This window comes from Chrysochloris asiatica, unplaced genomic scaffold (assembly GCF_000296735.1).
Source record: "Chrysochloris asiatica unplaced genomic scaffold, ChrAsi1.0 scaffold00160, whole genome shotgun sequence".
NCBI classification, from domain to species: domain Eukaryota; kingdom Metazoa; phylum Chordata; class Mammalia; order Afrosoricida; family Chrysochloridae; genus Chrysochloris; species Chrysochloris asiatica.
In genome coordinates, this window is record NW_006408678.1 from 3,641,427 (window position 1) to 3,655,095 (window position 13,669).

A 13,669-nucleotide genomic window follows, 5' to 3' on the forward strand; every position below is an offset into this window, starting at 1 on the left:
ATTCATGCCTCAACTTGAAGTTATTGTAAGATCCTATGGAAAAATATTGAATGATACAGAAAGCATCAAAAGAAGATGGAACGCATACACAGTCACTGAACCAAAAAGTATCAGTTGATATTTAATCATGTAAAAAAGTAGCATATGACCACGACTGATGGTACTGAAAGAAGAAGTAAAAGTTGCACTGAGAACATTGGTAAAGATCAAGAGTCCAGAAATTGATGGACTTCAAATGGAAATATATCAACAAATTGTTGTAGCCTCTGATTCCTCTACACCAAGAAACTTGGAAACGTGATCAACCAATTAGAAAAGATCCGTATTTATTATGCCCATTTCAAAAAAAGGTGACCCAAAAGAATGCAAAATCATTGAACAATATCATTAATATCACAGGCAAGTAAAATTTTGCTGAAGGTAATTCAGAAATGGTTGCAACAATACATCTACAGGGAATTGCCAGAAATTGAAGTCAGATTCTGAAGAGGATGTGGAATTTGAGATATTATTGCTGATGTTAGATGAATTGGCAGAAAGCAGAGAATTCTGGAATGATGTTTACGTGTACTTTATTACCTATTCAAAGGCACTCATCTCTGTGGATTGTAACAAATTATGGATAATATTGCAAAGAATGGGTATTCCAGAACACTTAATTGTGCTTATGAGAAACCTGCATATAGGCCAAGAGGCAGTCATTCGAACAGAACAAGGGGATACTTCCTGGTTTGAAATCAGGAAAAGTGTTTGCTAGGGTTGTACCCTTTCACCATACTTATTAAATCTGTATACTGAGCAAATAATCTGAGAAACTGGATTATATGAAAAAAAAAACATGGCGTCAGGACTGGAGAAAGAGTCACTGTAAGCCGTGATATACAAATGAAACAATATTTCTTGCTGGAAACATTGAAAAATTTCTTGCTGGAAAAGAACTTGAAATGATTACTGATGAAGATCAAAGACTACAGCCTTCAGTATGGATTGTACCTCAATGTAAAGAAAACACAAATCCTCACAATTGTACTAATAAATAACATCAGGATCAATGGAGAAAAGATTGAAGTTGTCAAAGACTTCATCTTGTGTGAATCCACAATCAACACTCATGGAGATAGCAGTCAAGAAATCAAATGATGTACTGCATTGGGTAAATTTACTGCTCAAAACCTCTATAAAATGTTGAAGTGCAAAAATGTCCATTTGTGGACTAAGGTATGCCTGACCCAAGCCAAATAGCCTCATATGCATGTTAAACTTGGACACTGAATAAGGAAGACTATAAAAGAATTGATACATTTGAGTTATAGTGTTGGAGAAGAAAATTAAAAGTATCATGGACTGCCAGGAAAACAAACAAACAAATCTGTATTGGATGAAGTACACCAGAATACTCCTTAAAAGCCAGGATAGTGAGACGTGGTTCTCTCATACTTGGGATATGTTACCAGGAGGAACCAGTCACTGGAGGAGGACATTATGCTTGACAAAGTGAAGGGTCAGTGAAAAAGCTGACAAGATGGATTGATACAGTGGCAGCCGCAATGGACTCAAACATAACAACAACTGAGAGGGCAGTGTGTCATTCTGTTGTTCATGAGGGTGGTGATGAGTCTGAACCAACTGGACAGCACCTAACAACAATAACAACAACAATTGGCCATGTTCATGAAACTAATAACTAAGTGGCATCATCAGATTTTGGACCCAGGTTGGTCCGACTCCAAAGTCATTCTCAGCCACTTGTCTGAGTGTCTGTAGACTCCCCCAGAGTTGCAAGATCATCCTTCCCATGTAATCAAGGAGGGGCAGTGTACTCATCCTACTTAGGGAACATTTAGATATGCCCCTTTCTCTACCTGGAAGTTTTTCCTTTCCCTTTTGCCTCCCAAACTTCTACCTATCCATTAAGCCTCAGCTCAACAAATGTCAACATTTCCTTGAAGTCTTTTTTTATTCTCTTCCTTTTCCCTGTGTGCCCCCAGAGCACTCAACTCATTTATTGTTCAGGGGTTAAAATTCTCTGTCTGCTTGTCTGTTTCCCTCATTGAAGACTGTAAACTCCTTGAGGTCTGTATTCATATCTTCATCGCTTTCACTAGGATATGGTACAATGCCTGGCATCTGAGTACTTACCAGATTGAATTTAGTGGTGGTGGTTATGTGCAGTGGAGTCAATTCCGACTCATATCGACCCTGTACAGGGTTTCCGAGGCTGGAAATCTTTACAGCAGCAGAAAGCCTCATCTTTCTCCCACGGAACAGCTGGTAGTTTCGAACTGCTGACCTTAAGGTTCGCAGCCCGATTTGTAACCACTACGCTACCAGAGCTCCTTAGATTGAATTTAGCACCAAAGAAAAGAGTCTATATAGGGTCACTATGGTCAGAACCAACTCGGTGGCACTTAACAACACAACAACAATGGTGTAGTGGATTACGAGCTGGGCTGCTAACTGCAAGGTCAGTAGTTCAAATCTACCTGTCGCCCTATAGAAGAAAAATGAGGTTTCTTGTTCCCATAAAGATTTAAAGCCTTGGAAACCCTATTCTGGGTCACCATAAATTAGAACTGAGTCAGTGGCACACAACCACCTTCATGACCACCACCACCAAAGGAACGGAGAATCCCTGTTGCCTAAGGCTTTGTAACAAAATACATAGAGTGTGTGACTTTAAAGACAGCAATTTATTTACTCATTAGTTCTGGAGGCTGGGTGTCTACATTTGGTGTATCAGCAGGGCTATGCTTTCTGTATGTGGGTTCTAGGGGAAGATCCTTTCTCAGCTCTTTCAGCTTCTATAGACATGTCTTGCTACTTATCTCTCATGCTGTCTTCCTCCCTGTGTGTGTTTCCCTTTTATAAAACACCACTCAGGAGGTATGAAGATTAGGGTCCACCCTACTATCTTTAGGCTATATCCTAGAGGAAGTTATGATGTTACTTAATTTAACTGATATATGGATAGCAGTCCAGTGCTAAGCCTATAGCACCACACCAGGACTCCCATTCTGTAAATTGTTACTGTTGTTAAGTGCTGTCGAGTCACTTCCAACTGATAGCAACCTTGTATAGGGTTTCTGAGGAGCAGCTGGTATGTTTAAGCCACTACTTAGCAGTTCAAATTGACTTTGCAGTCCAGTGCTTATCCTACAATCTTATACCAGGACTCCCATCCTGTAAGTTGTTGCTTTTTTATTAGCTACATGTTACAGCTGCATAATTTGAGGCCCAGAGAGGTTATTAAATTGCCTGAGACCACACAGCTTAAAAATGGACAGCTAGGTATTGAATCCATCTATGTCTGTCTCCAAAGCCTGCCATCTTTCCCATCAATGCTTTGCCCTGAAATAATACTGCCTTCTTTTGTACAGAGAGTGTTCGTGTTTTTGTGTTTTTTTCACAATCACTTTTCTTTACCACAGCAATCTCTGGGTTGACTTGCGTTGGCTTCTTAAGCAAAAAAATCTGTCTTTTCCTCCTGAGTCCCCTCCCAGCTTTCTGTATAAAATAACAGTAGCTTTGCTTTAATGTCATTGAATAAGCTACAACTCTGAAAAGGCAGGAAGGATGTCTTTTGGATGATCCATCATTTCAGAGTAAACAGCCCTGTCTTGTCCCAGACACTATGTACCCTGTTACAGAAACAGCCCTGGAGGCCAGGGAATAGTCCCTGGTCTTTGAAATTAGGTTTTGATTTTCTTTTTGTTTTCACTGTTCAGAACCCAGATGATTCTTAGGTGGTTTTGAGAAGGGTCTTACAAACAAAAGACTCTCAAATTACAGCATGCATCACAATCATGTGGGGGAGTTTATTGGAATCCAGATGCCTGGCCTTCCTCTCCTCTCTGGACCTATGGATAGGTCCCAGCATAGAAACCTTATCAAACTCCCTCCAATTCTGTATGTCAGAGCAGAAGATGCTAGAAACATATTTTGTAACTACTATGCATAGATATACGTTGATAATATCCCGGAAACAGAAATATCAAATTCAAGAAGTGAATGGCTCACTAAACCAGAGGTCTCAGACTCATGGCCCATGTATTGAATCTAGTTTAGCCCACAGATGTAATTACTTTACTTGACATTGTATAAAACACATGGAATAAAACAGTGCTCACTTCGCCAGCACATATACTAAAATTGGAATGATACAGAGAAGATTAGCATGGCCCCTGCGCAAGGATGACACGCAAATTCATGAAGCATTCCATATTTAATAACAAAACAAAACAAAAAACACTATGTCACTTTTATTGAACTTTGTTGTTATTAAATGCCATCAAGTCAATTACGACCCATAACAACCCTGCATGTTGTTGTTGTTGTTGTTAAGTGCCGTCGAGTCGGTTCCGACCCATAGCGACCCTGTACAGGGTTTCCGAGGGTGTAAATCTTTACAGGAGTAGAAAGCCTCATCTTTCTCCCGCGGAGCGGCTGGTTTCCGAAAAGCTGTTGGTGAGTTTGAGCCGCCAATCTTGTGGTTCAAACCGTCTTTGCAGTCCATTGCATTAACCCACATTGCAACACTAGACTTCTTATTGAACTTGGACACCTTTATTTAGAAAGAGAATTCATTGTTCGATTCATATCAGCCCCATCCTTACCATTGAATTCCAATTACTTCTTTACACGTCTGTTTCCTGCCTGGCTCCAGAAGGTAAGTGAATGTCCACTCTGGACTAGAGAGGTAGGAGAGGAGAAAGGCTAAGTGATAGCTGCTGAGATACAAATTTGTACATTGCTGAGCCAACTCAGTCTTTCATGTGGACTATTGAGACATGAGTATTTCTGATCTCAAGAAGAGGAGTTTTACCCTTTGCAATAATGTTTTCAATCCATGATAGTCTGGCTTGCTAACTGAAAGGTTGGTGGTTCAAACCTAACAGCTGCTCCATGGGAGAAAGATGAAGCAGTCTGATTCAGTGAAGATGTATAGCCTAGGAAACCCTATGGAGCAGTTCCGCTCTGTCCTATAGGGTTACAGTGTATCAGAACTGACATAGCTACAGTGGATGGAGTCTTGTGGCGCAACAAGTAAACATTCTGGTTAGCAGTTTGAATCTACCTAGTGGACTCCTGGTGTGGCACTGTAGGATAAGCACTGGACTTCTAACCATGAAGTCAATGGTTCAAACCCATCAGCTACTCCTAGGACACCCTATCCAGGGTTGCTTTGAGTTGGAACTGAGCTAACAGTACTTAACACCAACAGTGGCTCCATGGAAAAAAGACAAGGTGATTTGTCCCTGTAAAGAACCTGGTGTGACAGTTCTATGCTGTCATGTGGGTTCTCTGCGTCAGAATTGACTCAATGGCCTCCAACAACAACAGAGTCTGCTGATAACTCTCAGACACGCTGAGTCCCGTCTCCCTTCCTTCCTCCTCTCAGAGCCTACCTGACTGGACACACATGTCTTTTGTCTGTTTTCTAGTGGGCAGCCCATCCCTCGAGTGGAATACACAGAGGAAGAAAAGAAAACGTGGGGGACAGTGTTTAGGACCCTGAAGTCCTTATACAAAACCCATGCTTGCTATGAGCACAATCACATTTTCCCACTTCTGGAAAAGTACTGTGGCTTCCGTGAAGATAACATCCCCCAGCTGGAAGAGGTTTCTCAATTTCTACAGAGTAAGTCCACGTCAGGGCCAAAGGCCCTGCAAGGAAGTGATGGGAGAGGGCTGGGAGAGAGGAAGGAAGAGGGGGGAGGAAAAATAAAAACAGGAAAGTAACAATGAGTGAAAGTGTTGTAGCAATGCATGCAGGTTGGTTCTCCTGAATTCACTGCTAGGCTCCCCTCTCCCGTCCAGCTTCCATCAAAAACCCACACTCTTCCCTGAGGAGGCACCAGGCATGGGTTTTCGGGTATACATACCCATGAAAAACATTTTCTTTCATAGTCAAGATCCAGGATGTCCAATCAGAGTCCTCCCTGCAACCCCTGCTGGGTTGTGATAGGGCAATAGTATGTGCATTTGGGGCCATGCCAATTGCCCTAAGTTCTGAGTCCATGCGTATGGTATGAATTTTGCCCTTGACCCTCTCTAGCTAGGTGAACCTACCTTGGTTTGTCATCTGTAGAATGGAGATTGTGATAGCCCTCTAAACTTTCTATTAAGGAAATTGTGAGGATGCAGTAAGAAAGCAGCCACCATAGTGCTGCAGAGACTGTAGGTGCTCTGTAAAGTTGGGCTAGATTGATATCTGAGTGGACCAATAGGCTTATCTGGATGTTTCACCATGGACATCATTTCGAGTTGAGGCAGGTGTTTTTCTTTCTGATTTGTTGTTGTTAAGTGTCATCGAGTCAGTTCCAACCCATAGTGACCCTGTATAGGGTTTCTGAGGAGCAGCTGGTGAGCTTGAACTGCCGACTTTGCAGTCTGGCACATTAACCCACAGTGCCATAATTCTGGGGAAATAATAACTAACGGAGTCTTGGTGTGGTGCTCTAGATTAATGCACTGGACTTCAAAGTCAGTTTAATCCACAAAGTCAGCTGTTCAAGTTCACCAGCTGCTCCTAGGAAACCCTATACATGATCTCTGTGGATTGGAACTGACTCAATGGCACTTACCACCACCACCACCAATCTTTATGGGAACAGATCACCAAGTGTCTCTTTCATGGAGATGATGTATAAATTTGAACTGCCAACCATTTGGTTAATAGCCAAGCACTTACGTGTTAGCTGATTGTTGTAAGTGCTTAGCTACTAACCGAATTCCTATAAAGACTGTTGTTGTTGTTGTTGCTAAATGCTGCCGAGTCAATTCCAACCCATTGTGATCCTGTATAGGGTTTCTGAGGAGCAGCATGTGAGCTTGAGCTGCTGACCTTGTGGTTCAAACAGCTCTGAGATTAAGGGCTTATCCTACAGAGCCATAGTCTAGAAAACCCAATGGTTTAAGGGCTTATCCTACAGAGCCATAGTCTAGAAAACCCAACAGTTCTCTGTCACATGGGGTTTCTATGAATTGAAATCAACTCGACAGCAACCTGTATTGAACACAAGCAATATGCCAGGTAGATCGGGTTGGGGGGAGTCAAGACACTAATGGTTTATGATGTTGTTGTTGTGTGTTGTTGTGTCGGAGCCAACTCATAGTGATCCTGCATAGGGTTTCCAAGAAGCAGCTGGTGTGTTTGAACCACTAACCTTGTGGTTCACAGTCCAGTGCTGATCTTACAGCATCATACCAGGACATAAAGCATTTTCTGTGCATCAGAGCTGTGCAGAGATGGTGTCATCTGCTCTGGGGCAAAGAGTCAGGAAAACTATGTGGCAGGGAGGAAAGTGATAAACTGGGTGGGACTAGATGACTTTGTAGTGTTTTTCCATTGCAGAGCTAGGGAACCTTTTTTTCTGCCAAAATTTATAGCATCATTGATAGGCCATACAAAATGATCAACTCAGCAATTAGCCTGCTATATGTGGCCAAACATTTAATGAACTCACCCCTAATGTGATGCCTAAGGAACTCTGGTAGTGTAGTGGTTACAAGTCGGGCTGCTAACCTCAAGGTCAGCAGTTTGAAATTACCAGCCATTTCATGGGAGAGAGATGAGACTTTCTGCTCCCATAAAGATTTACAGCCTCAGAAACTCTATGCAGGGTCACCATGAGTCAGAAACAACTCCATGGCACACCACCAATGATGTGATGGCTGGAATGACAGTTCCCCTGGCAGGGTCAGACCAAATGGTTTCATGGGCCTTTACTTCTTAGATAAAGAGGGGAGAGAACTTCCAAGCTGAGTGAGCTTCAGCCTGAAGGAACAGAGAATGTAGAAGGAGGAATGAGGGAGGCCTAAAGACGCTTTGTGGCTAGTTATCAGCATTGTTTTAGCTACAAATAAGACAAACTAAGCAATAATGCTGGCAGTTGTGGAAATTACAATAATTGAGAACAGATTGTAAAGGCAGATTGCCTCTTCCTAGCTTGATACCTTGGACAAGAGACTTAAGTTCTGTATGTACCAGCTGCCTCATGTGTACCTAGGTTCCCAGAGTTATTATGAGAGTTAGTTATTGTGAGAGTTGTAGAAAGAGTTAGAACAGTTTCTGACATGTGGCAGGTACAAACAATATATGTGTTAGTCTTTGTTATTATTTTTATCACCATCATTATTCTCCTTCTAAATTTGTAATGTATGGAGTGTGGTGGCTCTTTAAAGTAAGTTCTGGACTGTGGACCCCAAGATCGGTGATTTGAGTCCACCAGCTACTCCATGGGAGAAAGATAAGGCTTTCAGAGCCCTCGTGTGTGTGGTGCTGTAGGATATAAGCTCTGGATTGCTAACCACAAGGTGGTCAGCAGTTCACACTCAACAGTCACTTTTGGAAACCCTGTACAAGGTTGCTATGACTTAGAACTAACTCAACAGCACTTAACAACCACCACAAATTTGGAACCAATTGAGAGACAGATAGAGACAGATAAAAGAACCAGAGATAGTAATCAAAAGTTGGTTATTACTGGTGAGAAGCACTTTAGAGAATATGGCATAAATGTACAGCCAAAGTGGACTTCCTAGAATTAGATAAATGTACCTGCCAGTCCATTGATGGTCAAGAGTGGACCAGAATGCACTTCTCTATGGACAGGTTTAGTCAGAGAGACAAAAAGTTTGGAATGCATCAAGTTAGGAATACTCACTTCCTCCTCACAAGTGGTCCCACTCAGAGAGTGGACTGTGTGAGGCATGGTAGATCAGTAGATTGGCTAGAAGTGTTTCTTCCATGCTTCTCTTTCTGGCAAGTATAGTGGTGATTCCCTCCCCACTCTGGAAAAAGAAAGCAGGGGATCAGTGCTTTCCTGAGTATCTATTCTTTTTCTCCTTAACAATAGTGAAAACTAAACATATCGAGTGTTTCCTATGTGGTAGGCTATGTGCTAAGTACTTTAGATTCATTAGCTCTTTTTATAGAATAACCCAAAAAAGTACCTATTTTCGTTTGGCAGATGAGAAAACTTAGTTCCAGACAAATGAAGTAACTTGACTCAAGTCACCTAGCTAGTAAGGAGTGGGACAGAGATTCCAAGCACCTAGGCAGCTGGCTGTCTGACTTCCTTACCTAAGGTTTCCCAGGTCCCTCTGGCTCCACTGAGATGGGATATGAGTGTTCTCTCTCCTTTGTGCTTCTCAGCTTGTACTGGTTTCCGCCTCCGACCTGTGGCTGGCCTGCTTTCCTCTCGGGACTTCCTGGGTGGCCTGGCCTTTCGGGTCTTCCACTGCACACAGTACATCAGACATGGATCCAAGCCCATGTACACACCTGAACCGTGAGTACTGAGCACTGCTCGTGCTGTTGAGTGACCCCCAGCGAACACCATTTCTCCTTTCCCTGGGAGCGAGATTTGGGTTCAGTATCAACGGGTACACAGGGATAGTTGACCAGATTGTTTATCAGTGGTACTAAGACAGCAATGTACCCACTCAGAGGATTTTCTCTGTCAGAATGGACTAGACTGATTGGTTTTGGGGAGCTAATCCTGTGGACCCAAGATTCATAAACCCCTGGCAGTGGGAATAAAATTCTGAATGGATTGTAGAAATTAGAAACTATGAAATTTGAAATGGGAAAAGGAATAAGTGGTGGTCATGCTCTCTAAGGACCTCTTCTCCTAGCTATTGGTATACAAAACCAAGTCCTTTACCATCAATCAATTCCCACTCACAGTGACTTTCTAGGACCCCACAGCACAAGACTGGTATCTTTACAGAAGCAGATTGCCACGTCTTTTTCTCACAGAGTGGCTGTTGGACTCAAACTACCAACCTTTCTGTTAGCAGCCTAGTTCTTAACTATCCCACCACCATGGTTCCTTGGATATATGTATACACACACACACACACACACACACACACACAAATAAATAAATAAATAACATAAAGAAAAATACATACAAACCCAGTGCCATCAAGTCAATTCTGATTCATAGTGAGTCTGTATAGGGTTTCCGAGGTTGTAAATATTTATGGGAGCAGACAGTTTCATCTTTCTCCCAAGGAGCAACTGGTGGGCTTGAACTGCCAACCCTGAGGTTAGAAGCCTAGTACTTAATTTACAGCTCCACCAGAGCTCCTAGATGATTTTAATCTTTCTTTGCGTAGATTGTGCCATGGCTGAAGTTAGAGAAAGACTGGTCACTGTACTTTTTACGCTTGTGTTTAACTGTCTTTTTAGTCAGCTAGAACATATGCAGCATGTAAAAAAAAAAAAAAAGTCAGTAGAATGTCCACAATGACTTTTTCTTGCCCACACAGTTCATTGTTCCAAATCAGACCTACTCCTAATGACCTGGCACAGAAAGTGTTAAATGAATATAGATTTTTTTTCCCCTTGATTTCTGTTTCCCATCAGACTGAGAAAAGAATAGCTCAATTTTTCTAATTCCTTTGGGAATAACTGAGTATATTATATCTGCCCAGGAATGCCAATCCAAAGGGAAAGATGGGATATAAAGTGCTCTCAACCAAAAGTTCACTCAGATGTATGGGAGCAACACTGATGTCCTTGTCCCACCCCCCAAAGACTGGGCACACTCCAAAGGCTCTGTGTCCTGACCCTCTGTGACTTTCTCATTCTCTTCTTTCTTTTCTCTTGTACCTTATCTTATCTGACCCCAAGCTCTGCACAACACTTATTTTTGGCATTGAGTCCATAAGCTTGAATGAGTTAGTTCTTTTCTTCCAGCCCTTTACTCGGATAGAAAGACTGAGTCTCTTGGCTTGTAAACCATCCTCCTCTCCAAGCTTTGTGCATTCTGTCTTTCAGTGACATCTGCCATGAGCTGTTGGGACATGTTCCCTTGTTTTCAGACCGCAGCTTTGCCCAATTTTCCCAGGTAAGGAATCACTTTAGTTTTCTAGTTACAGGGCTATGACATGGATTGATCAAATGAACTGAACCCACATTGGCTCTTATGCTCTAATCTAGAGAAGAAACCAGGTGCAGTGTATACAGTGCCACCTGAGATGGGGCGGGCAGGTTATATATCCATCTCAGGGATCCACAGTGTGGTAGTAATGAATCACTCACTCTCACAATTATATGCATGTTGTTGATTTCACCAGTCTCCTTGGTCTTACCAGGGATAGTTTAAGAGCTCTTCCATCCATGAAGCTTTCCCTTATCCCAGGGGTGGGGAACATCAGCCCATGGGCCATATAAGGCCCATGAAATCATTTGGTCTGACCCTGCCAAGACTACTGCAGTTCCAGCCATCACATTAGGGATGAGTTAATGAAATGTTGGACCAAATATAGCAGGATAATTTAAAATTGATAATTTTGCCTGGCCCACAAATGATGTGATAAATTTTGGCAGAAAAAAATGTTCCCCACTTCTGCCTTATCCCCAAGAGAAGTAACCTCACTTTCTTCTAGGTTCTCCTCTACTTCTAAGTACTTTGTGATTTTCTACCTTGTTAGTCGATTGTTAGTCTATATTCCCTGATAAAATGAGATGGTATTTTCCAAAACTTCAGAGCCAATAGCCTGACCCACTGTTGGCAAAAAAGTAGTCGGCTGTCTTGTCACCAGCATCAAAGCAGCTGCCTAGAGTTTCATCCAAACTTGCTGTAGTTTACAGTGATAAGCAGGTTCAAAGTATGCTTTTTGGATAAGTGGAAGAATTCTACCAATCCTCTTAAGATACTGAGAAGCAGCCTAGAACCGTGGTTGGGTAGCTGGGATGAAGAAAGTTGGGGTTTGGCTCTGATGTACCCAAAGACCCCATCTGTGCCACTAATCAGCTCTGTGATCTGGGAAAGTTGCTAGGTCAATCTTGGTCTCAGTTTCCACAGTTGTGGGTCATGAAAAAGCCCTCCCTACCTCTTCTTTCCTACCAGGAAGAATGAGGGTAGAGCAAATATTGGGTCAAGATATCAGTCTTACTGAGTATGATGCACAGTGAAACTTGTAACCACTGTTACAAGTTTCTGGAAGAAATAAATATTCATGTTGAATGAAGAGGCTACAACTTAATATATGATGACAACCAGTCCAAACTTGCTGCTTTATAAATACAGTAAGGGAGAACTGTATTTATAAAATACAGTCTCTCTATACAAAGAACACTGTTGCTCTTATATGGCATTTTGAGAATTGTGGAGTTCAGAGAATGTTGATCTTTTAGAAGCTTAAAGATTAGTTGAATTTTAACTGTGAACCTGCCACCATTGGAATGAAGCAATCGCTGACCAGCTAACTTTCAGAACCTTAGTTACTGCTGCCAAGATGCTATTGAATGCTAACCTACTGCCGTTGAATCAATTTGGATTCATAGCAACTCCATATAGGGTTTCCAGGGCTGTAAATATTTCCTAGAGTAACCAACCTCCTATTTTGTCCCTGTGGAGTGACAGGTGGATTCAAATTGCCAACTGTGAAGTTAGTAACCTGATACCTAGTACACAGAACCACCAAGCTTCTTACTGAATGTTTGCTGGTGTTGTTAAGAGCCGTCAAGTTGGTTCCAACCCATAACGACCCTGCATAGGGTTTCCAAGGAGCAGCTGGTGAGCTTGAACCACCGACCAACCTTATGTACTGAATGTTTAGGACTGGTTTAAAACTAGGTCTTGCTACTATGGGGAAAGAACAACTTTTTTTTTTTTCACATTTAGCAATCCCATGGGAAAGAGTAGGCCTGCCCCATAGGTTTTACAAGGCCATAATCTTTACAGAAGCAGGTGGCTATATATTTTTCTTACAGAGCAGTTGGTGTGTTAAAACAGCCAGTCTTTTGGATAGCAGCCAAGCACACCACCAAGATTTGTTTCTCTGTCCAGAGCCCTTTGTATATCAGTTTTGATAACTTCTTCTAGCTGCTCACAACTGAAAGCTTAGCACCATCACTGACTCCTTCTTGTCCACAGGTCCCACAACGAATCTTTCAGACAATTCTGTGTACTATGCCTTTAAAACGCTAACCAATTCCCTTCCAACCATTTGTGTAAAAACTAACCATTTCTCATCATATGCCTTACTACCAACCTGGTCTCAGCCACTCTTGTTTATGTCAGCTTTTGTCACTTCACTGACAATAAAAAGTCAAGGACTTAAATTGGCTGAAAACCCCTACGTGATCTCTCTTTGATAACCTAGTACTCCCCCATCACTTGCATAAACCACACTGATTTTTCAGTTTCCTGCATCCACTGACATTTCCATGCCCTACAAAGCCCTTGGATTAACTGTGTACTTGGTCTACAATACCCTCCCCTCAGATGTCACCAGAGCCAACAGCTTCACCTCCTTCAAATCTTTGCTTAAGTATCACCTTCTAATTGCAGCCCTATTTAAAATTGTACTCTCCCTCCCTCCCACAGCACTCCTCACCCCATTCTGCTTTTCTACTTTTATTTCTTCTTCTCAAGGAAGAGATATTGTTGCTGTTAAGTGCCATTGAGCCGGTTCCAGTTCATGGTGACCCAGAATAGAGTTTCCAAGAAGCAGCTGGTAGGTTTAAACTGCTGATCTTGTGGTTCACAGTGCAGTGCTGATCCTACAGTGCCATACCAGGAGTCCCAAAGAAGAGACAGCACCTACCAAAACACATATTTGTATATTTATTGTTTCTGTTTCTGTCTCTACCTACTCAAATTCAAACGTTACCGTACAAGAATGTTTGTTGATTTTGTATACTACCTAG

At 42.1% G+C, this 13,669-nt stretch overlaps 1 protein-coding gene across 1 annotated transcript in view; it reads left to right on the plus strand.

The window, feature by feature from the left end:
- Positions 1-13,669, plus strand: part of PAH (phenylalanine hydroxylase) — a 101,056-nt gene that overhangs the window by 77,794 nt on the left and 9,593 nt on the right. Inside the window, exons 6-8 of the mRNA XM_006871087.1 lie at positions 5,442-5,638; positions 9,158-9,293; positions 10,790-10,859. Of these exons, the coding sequence (XP_006871149.1) occupies positions 5,442-5,638; positions 9,158-9,293; positions 10,790-10,859 (403 nt within the window). The remainder of the gene's footprint in view (positions 1-5,441; positions 5,639-9,157; positions 9,294-10,789; positions 10,860-13,669) is intronic.